The sequence below is a fragment of the Erpetoichthys calabaricus genome, chromosome 1, assembly GCF_900747795.2.
Source record: "Erpetoichthys calabaricus chromosome 1, fErpCal1.3, whole genome shotgun sequence".
NCBI lineage: Eukaryota > Metazoa > Chordata > Cladistia > Polypteriformes > Polypteridae > Erpetoichthys > Erpetoichthys calabaricus.
In genome coordinates, this window is record NC_041394.2 from 330724243 (window position 1) to 330737176 (window position 12934).

General features: G+C 39.0%; 1 protein-coding gene across 1 annotated transcript in view; it reads left to right on the forward strand.

The window, feature by feature from the left end:
• Positions 1 to 4588, forward strand: part of LOC114666459 (zinc finger protein 721-like) — a 72384-nt gene extending 67796 nt beyond the window's left edge. Inside the window, exons 7-8 of the mRNA XM_028821338.2 lie at positions 3469 to 3869; positions 3954 to 4588. Of these exons, the coding sequence (XP_028677171.2) occupies positions 3469 to 3869; positions 3954 to 4588 (1036 nt within the window). The remainder of the gene's footprint in view (positions 1 to 3468; positions 3870 to 3953) is intronic.
• Positions 4589 to 12934: the final 8346 nt, after the last annotated feature.

A 12934-nucleotide genomic window follows, 5' to 3' on the forward strand; every position in this document is an offset into this window, starting at 1 on the left:
AGAGACTTCATGGATCTGTAATTGTTGTGAACAGGACAAGGTATTCTTTAGGTCATACCCTTTGTTTATGGAAGAGTTGTTGTCAAGTGCCAAGTTAAGACCATCAGTTAGACACTGCAACTTTTTTTTAATATATAAACATATTTTATTAGAATCAAACAACAATCCATACTAGCAAGTCAAGTTTAACAAAACTAGGTTTGAAACTGCAACATTTTTGCGCAAGGACCTCCTGCTCAACACGTTGCACTTCGCCAGAGCCCCTTTTTCCTTGCATACTATGGAGAACCAAAGAAATGTGAACATTAAGGAAGAGGAATGTGAGTTGCAATTTATGCATCATCACACAAAGGTTTATGAAATTAAGAAAGAGAAGGATTGTAAATGGGGAACACCAGTTATTAAAGAGGAGTTTGAGCTATCATCTGATAGTATTGACCAACCATCCAAAGAAATTGTAAACTGTGTGAAGGTTGAAGACTTTAAATTAGAGTCTATCACTCAGCATTTGTGGCCAGATGAAGAGCTAACTGGAAGAGACTTCCCAATAAGTAGACTTTTTAACCCCCAGATGAAATCAGAATCTTTGGATTATGAGATAAAGGAGACCAAGAAAGCATCATGTTTAAATGGTACTGAAGAAGGTAAGTTCTAAAATACATCCTTGTAAAGCTGACCTATTGCTGATTGTAATGCAATAAGTTGATTTGCTCCCCAGGGAAAGACAATGTAAGCTATCAAGGGAAAAGCATGATTTTGAAAAATGTTTTTGATGCAAATAAGTGCAAGATTTAACTGTATGACCTCTCAAAAAACACACCCGTTTCTGGTTTTGGGAAATGTTACAAGGGTGTGTTTATTTTTTTAATTGTATGTATATTTTCTGGAATATCTGTGATATATCAAATAATGGCGCCATCCTTTGAGACATAAAACCAAGGTCCTGCCTCCCTGTGGTCATTAAAGATCCCTGGGCATCCTTTGAAAAGAGTAGGATTTATCCCGATTTCCCGGCTAAATTGCCTAACATGGCCTAGTTATTCTGGCCCCCCCTAATCATCCCCGGTCTCTAAATGGCTATCACTCCCACCCCTTCACCACCTAACAGCTCATGTGTGGTGAGCATATGGGCACAAAAATGGTTGCAGGAGCATCATCCAGGTGGATGATACATATTAGTGGAAGTGGCTCCCCACTCACTGAAGCACTTTGAGTAGTGAGAAAAGCACTATACAAATATAAAGAATTATTAGTAATAATATCAGTATTAATTAATTCTCTAACAAGCAATTCATCTTGAGCAGTCGGACATTGCACCTTTGCAAACACATACAATCTTGTAAGGTGTGCTTTTACTCAATAAGGCCCAGCTGTAACAATCCTTGATCTGATCACCTTGGGTCATAGAAAGACCGAGGCTACCATTGGTCACTTTTCTGTCTACTCTATAATGCCAGAAAAATGCTTTTAAAGACTCAGCATTGAATTTTAATGTGGTGAGAAAGTAATAAAAAAGGCAAAGTTACAAAAACAATGCAGCACATTTTCTTAAGCAATTTAATTTCTGCTTTCTTATACTATTGACATGATCCATATAATTGAAACAGCATTCATTCATTTGTTATTGGGCTCTGTTTAACCCATTTTTGGGAAGCAGGCCTACTCTGTGGCATTGGGTACAAGGTAGAAGCCAGTTTTGAACGGGGTGTCTTATTATCCTAGGGTACACTCACATCCATATCCATGTTATCTCATTCCAAACTGGATTAGAGTCTCCAACTAATCCATTCAGCAGGTCTTTGAGATTGGTGAAGAAAACCAGAGAACCAAACAACAAACGTGCAGACATTGGGAGGACTGCACATAGATATACTGATTGGTCATTTATTCACATGTAGTTTTGGCAAGATTAATGTGTGCTCTTGAATTAAAATGCAGTACACTGAGAACAGCCACTAAGTGAAATGCAAGACACGTTTGATCTATGAACATGAATTAAAATGCAATATGCTTTTGGACATACACAAAAATTGGATGCTGTAGTGCCAAGCAATCGATAATGTGGTTAAAATGTTTTTAATTATGACTTAAATGCACCACAGGCATATGCATTGTACTGCAATGTAGTTAATATATTGGATTTCATTTAATTTTGGCACAAACTACCTTCCATATACAGTGACAGGGGAATGATTGTTGTTGGCTCACAACAAAAACAGTTGTTCTTATCCTTTAATAGCTTTTAGTGTTTCCAATTTTTTTTTTTTTAAATATTATGACATTGGTCATGCAAACTTCATTATCCAGAAAAAAAAGAATGTTTCACCAATAAAATTAAAATAACAGATTTTGGTCATTGTTGTTGCCACTGTGATCTGTAAGGGTTATTCCATACAAATTATTTTATTTAAAATGGGTATTTGCTGAAGCCACACAAACCAGCTAACAGGGTAAACTTAACAGGGAGGCAAGATGAAAGAAGTCAAGAAGATGACACAGGCTGGCTATTTAAAAATTGGTGTAAATCAATATATGGCCGGGGCCACTGTCCACTGTTTTGAGGGTTGGCAAAACTGCTATGCAAGCAATTTTTGCAGTAACCTTGTGCTATTTTCTATTCATACCATCCCAGATGTTTGAGGTTGCATACTCAAAGAGAAAGCATAAAAGTACAGACAACTGCACAGAACTTCAGAGCTCACTTACAAACGGATGGATAATACCACTTGTGCCTAGAACAAAATGCCTTCCTGCACTTCCTCTCGAAGTCAGACAAGCACTGATTGCAGAAACCCTCAACCACATCCTGCTTTCAGCAGTATAGCTCTCCTTCGACTATTATACTATTGCAAGTATTAAGCCGATATTAAAGAGAAGCTAAGTATATTCTTCATTTAGTATTACTGATTCTTTCTTCCTTTAAGAATTAATCTCTGTACCACTAGGGAAAGATATATATTGGTTTAGTTAAGGCTGCAATCTCTAATGAACCTCTTCGCAAGGAGCGTGCATCACTTGGTGGATACAGTTGTGAGATGGGTTTCTTTTAACATGATTATGCTATTGTACATTAGGTGGTTATTACTTGTGATTTGTTTCTGGAATTGGTATATTAATGTGAATTTGTGCCTTTATTTCTGCAGACTTACAAGATAGTGCCAACTTCTGCCCAACTGCTTTTCCTCAGACTTCTCCTGAATATAGAACACTGCACAATGAAAGCCTGATATCAGACACTTTGCTGTATAGTTCTCTGGCTAATGTGAGATTAACCAGTATAAAGGCAATCAACTCTGAACAACAGTTGCTTGATAGAAAGTTCACAGCTTTGAATGTCTGCCAAGATCAGAAGAGATCTACACAAAAATCTAAAACCAAACATAAGTGGAGTTGTACACAGCAGAAGACATTTTGTTGTTCTGAATGTAGCAAACAATTCTCTACCAATAGCATTCTTCAGACCCACAGAAGAATTCACTCTGGAGAAAAGCCATTTTCCTGTTCTGAATGTGGAAAACAATTCTCCATCAGTAGCAATCTTCAGAGTCATGTCAAAATTCACACTAGAGAGAAGCTGTATTGCTGCTCTGAATGTGGTAAACAATTCTCTAAGAAAGGCCATCTTTGGTTACATAGAAGAATTCACATTGGGAAGAAGCCATACTGTTGTTCTAAATGTGGAAAACAATTTTCCTCCAGTGGCAAGTTTCAGATCCACACAAGGATTCACACTGGAGAAAAGCCATATTGTTGTTCTGACTGTGGTAAACAGTTCTCTGAGAAAGGTGGTCTTCGGCTACATACAAGAATTCACACTGGGGAGAAGCCATATTGTTGTTCTGTATGTGGTAAACGGTTCTCCCGTAGTAGCAATCTTCAGCGACACACAGAAATTTATACTGAAGGGAAACTGTATTGTTGTTCTGACTGTGGCAAACAATTTTCACAGAAAGGTAGCCTTCAGACCCACCAACGCATTCACACTGGAGAGAAATCATTTTGCTGTTCTGAGTGTGGCAAACAATTCTCTACCAGTAACAGTCTTCAAACCCACAGAAGAATTCACACTGGAGAAAAGCCATATTCGTGTTCTGAGTGTGGCAAACAGTTCTCGCAGAAAGGAAGCCTTCAGATTCACAGACATACTCATGATGGAGAAAAGTCATTTTCCTGTTCCGAATGTGGTAAACATTACTCCACCAATGGCAGTCTTCAGACCCACAAAAGAATTCACACTGGAGAGAAGCCATATTGTTGCTTTGACTGTGGCAGACAGTTCTCGCAAAAAGGCAACCTTGAGGTCCACAAACGTATTCACACTGGAGTGAAATCATTTTGGTGTTCTGAATGTGGCAAGCATTTCTCTACTAATAGCAATCTTCATACCCACAGACGAATCCACACTGGAGAGAAACCATATTGCTGTTCTGATTGTGGCAAACAATTCTCACAAAAAGTCAGCCTTCAGACCCACAGACGCATTCACACAGGGGAAAAATCATTTAGCTGTTCTGAATGTAGCAAACTATTCTCCACCAGTAGAAGTCTTCATACCCACAAAAGAATTCACACTGGAGAGGAGCCATGAAACTGTTCTAAATTTGGCAAACTGCTCTCACAAGTTGGACATCTTCCAGGACATATAAAGAGAAGTCATAAAGGAGTAAGTTGAAAGAGAGAGACGAGCAGAGATGGAAGAAGGAATCAAAATAACCCTTACAATTACTCAAGTCTTAATGAGCACCTTCAGGTTACTTTGAGTAAGATCCATAATAAATCTAGTCAAGGTGAAACTGCTTTTATAGTATGCAAAGGGTCAAAACTGTAATTCATATTGGCTGCACATCTCCCAAGATTAAAAAGGTGCCTGACTCCTACTTCTCCACAAGGGTAGGTGATGGTGGTAGCAAAAGTGTATCATCTTTAGAAAAAGAGAAGAAAACCTACAACATGGTGATGTATTTTCTGAAGAGACGTTATTGCTGGCTCCTCTGGAATGGAACAGATAAGACCACAACAGTGCACCTTGAGTGAGAAAATAAAAGAGACTAGAGTCAAGTGCTCAATGGGAGATAAAGAGGAGATCAAGTAATGCTACTTTTGCAACAAATCCTGTGTGCCTAACTAAAGCATATACTGGGAGGGCATTCCCAAAACTGCAGTTCAGAAACAATCTTGATTATCAGATTACATCATAATAGACATAATGTAAAGTCTCTAATTGGAATAATTACAGAAAGAAAATGAATAAGTCAAGAGACATTAGAATACCTCCAAAAGACAACAAATAAAAAATTAATACTGTATGGAGAGGGAAGTCTGGGCATCTCTGCTCAAGCTGCTGCCCCCGCGACCCGACCTCGGATAAGCGGGAGACAATGGATGGATGGATGGATGATATGTTAAAACAGCCAGTAGGTAGGAGGAGATGAGAGAAGAGTCCTCATGTGGTGTAGCATTCAAACCAACAGAAATGCATCAGCAGACAAGTTGTGTAAAATGACGAAATAGACATTTGAAAGTATATTTAGAAGTAAATACATGATTATGAATGGACACATTGGAATAAAATGAACGTCACCCATAAAGTGGGATGTCCTAAAAGCAACTGATTTTTAAACAGTGAAGGACTAACAAATAAGATTCCCTTCAAAAACAAACCAGCTAAAGAAAACATCCCCAAATGAAACAGAATAAACACCATCAGTACAGGACAAAGAAATTTGAGATGTTAAAGGAGAACTCCAGGATTTCATTCAAACAGGCAACAGCATTGAAATCTATAGAACAGAGAAGTTTTCAAGAACAACATTAAACCATACACTGAAAGGTGAATGAGGCCATAATTGAGATAAAACTGAACCAGCAAGATCTACTGGAGTTAACAGCAGCAAACAGGATCCAGTCTAGCACAGAAAGCCAATAACGTCTAAAGTAGTGCAAAAGAAAAGTAAGGAAATTAAACAAAATTCCACTATGTCCTGGATGGCACAAAATGGAGCTCTAATACTGAGAAGAGGTGGCATTTATCAATGCCTACATGAGGAGTGAAAGTGTATAAAGTCAACAGCTAGAATTACAGTATTGTTGCTAACTCGTGAAGATCTAAACTGCACATTGAAAACACAACACTCAAATCATGGCTCAAGAGTTTAGAAGATATAAATAGAAGCAAAAAGAAAAGACAACATACTATTCAACAATAGCAACCCAAAAATAGTTCTATAGAGTGTCAAGTGGGGAAGTAACCACACCACCAGATAAATAAAAGAGAAACCTGAAGATGCTCAAGATCACAAACAAGCACCATGAATAAAGAAACTACAAGCAGAAACAGAAAACATACAAATTGGCATGAGGCAGCAGCATGAAAAAAATAAATGTCAAACTTCTGCCAGATCCAGACTATCTGCTCATCTTTTGTTCCTGCACCAAGAAATGGCCGTCAATAAAAGTGATTTTGTGAAGTTACTGCAGAAAATATGACAGTGGAACAGTACAGCAACAATCTTCCTGCTCCCAAAATTGGAATAAACCAATCTGTCTAAGAGTGACACACCAACTGGCCTCTCCAGTGTATCACAGCAAATAGATTTATAAACAGTTAGACCAACGTAGCATGATTGAAACAGAACAGAAAGGAAATTTAAAAGGTAACTTTTATTTTTACAATCGTGGCAATGCTAAAATGTAGCAAATTTTGACTGTACAAAGCCTTTGATAGCATACCACACACCTGGTTCCTCAAATATCTTGGAACTGTATAAAAATCGACCCTGGTCTGATGAATTTCTTCTCGGCCACCATGACTGGTATCACTGGTAGACAACTGTGCTGTTTTACTATGAAAGTCTGGATCACAATCCTAAATGTAACGTTTATCACCACTTTTGTTTTCTCTGGCATTAAACCTGTTAAACTTCCTACCCAATAGCCTCAGCCAAAGATTCAACATCAGCACCCAAAGCCAACTACACCCCCAGATAATCGCTCACCTGTACAGATGGCATTCAACCACGAAACACACACAAGTTTTGAAAACTGAGCACATGACAGAAAGTCCCCCAAACTAGAGACGGTATCACTTGCTAGGAAGCAGAACCAAGAATTAAATAAAATAAATAAATAAGCAAAAAGGATAACAACTCATAAGATCACATATACAGTGGAAAATATGCTGTCCTCCTGCTCCAGCCTCATGTAGATCAAGAATTAATCTATGAATGTCTTATAAGAGTCGCGCTTTAGACCAAGAGCTGTGTGCCTAACTGTGGCCTACACAGGACAGGGATGTTGACTACAGTAGGTCAGGCCCCTGCTGCTTTTCTCTCATTAGCCCAAATACCCTTTTTTTTGTTAAGACTTAAAAGATTGCTTCTGAGCATGAGCGCAGGTCTCTTTTTCATTGTCAGAAAAAGAAAAAAGCAGAATTAAACATTGTGCCTTGTTAAAGCAATGTAGGCTACAAATGACTTTTCCATATGCAAATGTAATATCGTCTATAATACTTATTGCTGTTAATCCCATAAAAAAGTATAACAGTATTTGTGTGCTGGTTGTGTTGCTTTGTATGATGGGGAGGGTATCTGTAGTATCTGTGCACAAATATTGTAACCAAATGGGAAGAATAAATCTGGGGATAACAGATACAACTGCAAACTGGCATTTATTTCAAAACACAGCTCTGCTTTCCAACAGTTTGTAGCAACCACCTGAAATGGTTACTTCTACTTAGTCTTCATCTTTTTCACTTCTTTGTGGGGTTAATGTGCTTGAACAACAACCTTTATACAGCTCGGTCCTGCAACTCCTCACCAGTCAAGATTTTTTCCTTCACATTTTCTTTTACTTTATCCATCCACCTGTGGTGTTATGGGTCCACTGCTCTTCCAGCAAAGGCCAGTTTGTTTAAAATAAATAATCACCGCGCTCATGGCTTAGGAGGGGGCGTGGTGGCTGTAGCGAGCCACAGGGCGATCTGCGGTGTGGGTGTTTCTCACCTAAGTGCACAGGTGAGAGACTGCTCACATCCATGATTGTTCCTGTGGCTAATGTGCCACAGCTGCTATGTCCCTCGGCATAAAGGGAAGCGCAAGCCGGTTAGAGGGAAAGAAAAAAAAGAATGACGAAGAAAGAAAGACGGAGGTTACGGAAGGAAGGAAGCTTGCAAAAAAGGGAGAGAGAGTGTGCCGGTACGAGTGAGTGAGCGAGCGAAAGCAGGCTTGCGGTAGCTGAGCAGGCAGCCTGGGTGTTAGGCCGACACCCAGGGCGTAGTAGTTGTTGTCGCTCCCGCAGAGTTTGTTTCAGGAAGGACGGGAGTGGCCGGAAGACGGGTGACTCTCCGCATGGGGCCGCGGATGGCAGCGGGAGTTTGGACTTGGGATGTGGTGTCCTCCATGTGAGAGCCTTGGCCGTGGGAGGAATTCCCAAGTCGCTTTCAGGGGGAGCCGACCGGAGCCAAGGATCGGAAAGGCGACTGACAACAGTAGCAGGAGGAGTAGGCAGAAGGTCAGCTGAAATGAGAGTGTCTCGCCTGTTACAGGGCCCGTATGGGGGAAGCAGGTGAGACGCTAACGAAAAGAAGCTCCGGGCTTGTCATTTGTTTTTTAAAGACTGCTTCCTGAAAGAACGTTTTAACCTCGTTTTAAAGGATTGTTGTTTTTGTGTATTTTTAACCTCTACATATTTCTTTTAATGGATTATTTATTTAATGAAGATATTTGAATGCACTACTGCACTTTATTTGAACACTGTGTTGATTGTTCTTTTGAATAAAAGCACTTTGCACATTTGTTACATCATCCCCTTGTTCATTGTTATTGCCTCACTGTCTAGCTCATCGGTGACATTACCGACGGTGTTGGGTTCAAGGGCTCCCTAACAGCCGATGGGAACACGGAGCTGAACCCGCATCGTCACACCACCTCCTCTTTGGCCCCGCTTGTTTTTTCTTCTCTTGTAGTTCCATTCCCATCACTCTTTTGCCCACATAGTCATTGTATCTGCTCATCACATAACACTTCAATCAACTTTCCTGTACTTTCTTAGATATCTCTCCCACTTATGTTGTACCTCTGATTGTCTCATATCTTATTCTGTCCTTTTTTGTAATTCTGCACATCCTTCTCAACATTCTAATTTCTGCCACATTCAGCTTCTCCTGCATTCCCTCTACTGCCCACATCTCAGCTCCATACATCATTACTGGTCTTGCCATTGTCTTAAAAATCTGACCATTAACCATCGCTTTAATTCTTAACATCACACAATTCTTCTGATACCCTCTTCCTGTTATTCCATCCCCACCTCACTCTGTGGGTTATCTCTGCATCTACTTTTCTTTCTTGCGCAACCACTGATCCTAGATATTTAAATGTATCCCCTCTTTTCAATAGCTCTCCCTGCAGACTAACTTCTGAATCCTGATCATCATTAAACCTCTAATATTCTGTCTTCTTCCTATTTATCTTCAATCATCTGTCTTCCAAAGCCCTTCTCCATTCTTCCAGCTTCCTCCCCACTTCCTCACTTCTGGTGCTACACAACACAATGCCATCAGCAAAAAGCAGCACCAAAGGACTGGTGTTTTAACCCATGTCTCAACTCATCCATAAGCAGATAAAAGAGGCAAGGACTTCAAGAAGACCCATGGTGCAGACTTACTCTAACTGGGATCTTGTCTGTTACCTCACTCCCTAATACATATCCTAGACAATCCTGCCATATTTGTTCTCTCTCATTCACCTCTGGATCTCCTGATTGTCCAAATCAATAAACACCATTTGCAATATGTTATTATATGCAATATAGTTATTAGCTCCTCCATACTTTCAAAAAGTTTTAGAGATTTATACAACAACAACAACAACAACAACATTTATTTATATAGCACATTTTCATACAAAAAGTAGCTCAAAGTGCTTTACATAATGAAGAAAAGAAGAATAAAAGACAAATAAGAAATTAAAATAAGACCTTAGTTAACATAAAAAGGAGTAAGGTCCGATGGCCAGGGTGGACAGAAAAAACAAAAAAAAACTCCAGAAGGCTGGAGAAAAAAATAAAATCTGTAGGGGTTCCAGGCCACGAGACCGCCCAGTCCCCTTTGGGCATTCTACCTAACATAAATGAAATAGTCCTCTTTGTAGTTAGGGTTCTCACGGAGTCACTTGATGCTGATGGTTATACAGACTTCTGGCTTTTAATCCATCCATCATTGTTGGAACATCATGGTGCTTTGGGTAGATGGTGGTGGCACAAGCCACCACCAATAGGACACCGGAAAAGGAAACAGAAGAGAGAGTAGGGGTTAGTACAGATTTTGAATGAATAGTTATTATAATGAATTGGATATACAGAGTGTCAGGATTAAATTACAGTGAAGTTATGAGAAGGCCATGTTAAAATAATGTGTTTTCAGCAGTTTTTTAAAGTGCTCCACTGTATTAGCCTGGCGAATTCCTACTGGCAGGCTATTCCAGATTTTAGGTGCATAACAGCAGAAGGCCGCCTCACCACTTCTTTTAAGTTTTGCTCTTGGAATTCTAAGGAGACACTCAGTTGAGGATCTGAGGTTGCGATTTGGAATATAAGGTGTCAGACATTCCGATATATAAGACGGGGCGAGATTATTTAAAGCTTTATAAACCATAAGCAGAATTTTAAAGTCAATTCTGAATGACACAGGTAACCAGTGTAGTGACATCAAAACTGGAGAAATGTGTTCGGATTTTCTAATGTTTTTACAAATGTTTTTACAGTGCATACTATTTTATGTGCAGGGGAGAGATGCTGATTATATTGGGAGAAGGATGTTAAGGATAGAGCTGCCAGGTAAGAGGAAAATAGCAAGGCCCAAGAGAAGGTTTACGGATGTGGTGAGAGAGGACATGCAGGTGATGGGTGTAACAGAACAAGATGAAGAGGATAAAAAGATATGGAAGAAGATGATCCGCTGTGGCAACCCCTAATGGGAGTAGCCGGAAGAAAAAGAAGAACTCGAGCACATTGCAACCAAGCAGAGTCTCGCAAAACTGTGGGCATCTATGAGAGTTGCATCTCCTCCTCTGCACTAAGTGTCTACTTGCTCCGTGAGGAAAAGAAGCGGACACTTTTGGCAGTACCATTTGAGCTCAGTTGGATTGGTTCAGGTCTGCTGACAGAACTGGAAGGATTTCATTCTGCATAAACCTTCACTAAAAATAGGGCCCAGTGTTGGACATATTCAGAGTGTGATGCTAACTGAGGGTTTCCAACTGTAAGAGCCAATCTTAGAAAGTTAAAGTTTTCAGTTAAACTCATATCAGTGTTTGCTAAATTTAAATAGATTTAACTTTCTTTCTTAATTATAGACAATGGTATAATCTTCTCCCCTGTAAGTTAGTATGAGACAGAACTTTCTTGCTATAACTGAGATATAGTGTGTAAATTGAGTCAGTTGTTATTTAGAACAGGTCCCAGTTCACAGGGACTTAAAAGACCATTTTCAACTCAGAAATGGGATAGGCATACAGTTTTCAGACCATCATTTTGAAATGGTTCAGAAACATTTTTGAAGTGATTTGTAACGATTTGAAATGTAACAAGATTTAAGCTTTGAACGGAACTTTTCTTAACAAGAATTTCTGTTATTTTTTTGCTATTTCAATTTTCTCTTTTGTGTGAACTGTTTTACTTTGAATTTTAACTAAAACTTTTTAAAACAAAGAAATTTTGTCTGTGGAATCATTTTAGCACGTCAGGCTTTTGTTGAATCCCATTTTTATGCTAGAGCTGCTGAACTTTGGTAATTTTTGGAAACAACACTGTTACTAGGTGCTGATAATATGTGCCGCATTGCCAGTTTGTTATTGATGATGTGGACAATCACTTAGACAAGACAGCAGGTGGGGTCATATAGCAGCTTTATTATTTTACATCGTCACAGTGAGCAGGTTTCAGAAAAGCAGGCAATCAATATTACATGACAGCGTCAGGGCTCTCTGAACAACTGTTTATTGGGTGGGGCAGGTTTTTATACCCCTAGAATGCGTGATTTAATATTCATTATGAAAATGCAACAGTCAACACTTTATTATACACAATCCTTGAGCCCCTTCAATGCTCCTTGTGCAACTTGATTCCTTGGCTCCTTGTTATGGCGTTCAGATGTAAACAAAGGGAGAACGTGATAAGGCAGTCTCAGTGTGGAAGCTTAGATCTTGAGTCCTTCTGACAAATATTTTTTTCTGTTTGCTCAGCAAATCAAAAAAAAAAGAAAAATTCTTGTTAAGAAAAGTTCCGTTCAAAGCTTAAATCTTGTTACATTTCAAATCATTACAAATGACTTCAAAAAACGTTTCTGAACCATTTCAAAATGACGGTCTGAAAATTGTATGCCTACCCCATTTCTGAGTTGAAAATGGGTCTTTCAAGTCCCCGATTACTGGGACCTGTTCTAAACAACAACTGAGTCAATTAACACACTGTATCTCAGTTATAGCAAGAATTTTCTAACTTATAGGGGGAAAAGACTATACCATTGTCTATGACTATGAAAGAAACTATATTATATTCAAATTAAGCAAACACTAATATACAAGTTTAACTCAAAGCTTTAACTTTAAGATTGGCTCTTATATTATGGATAGAAAAATCACAAGTGAGTAATGTTTCAGTTTATTTCTCAGTTGCCTGCATTTTATTGACAATAATTCACCTGCCAGTTCGCAGAGGAGAAATCCTTTTTGAAAATAAAAAGGCACTGATCAAGAGACTGACAATGTCAACATACAAGATCAGCATATTGTAACAGACCAATCACTTTTGCTTTAAAAAAAAAAGTCATTTAACAATGAAGTGATACAAACCTTGTAGCAACTACCACTTTATGTTTCGTATGTTCAGGACTTATAGTGTTCACTCCGGAGTGTCGATCAGGACACTGGCAAATGAT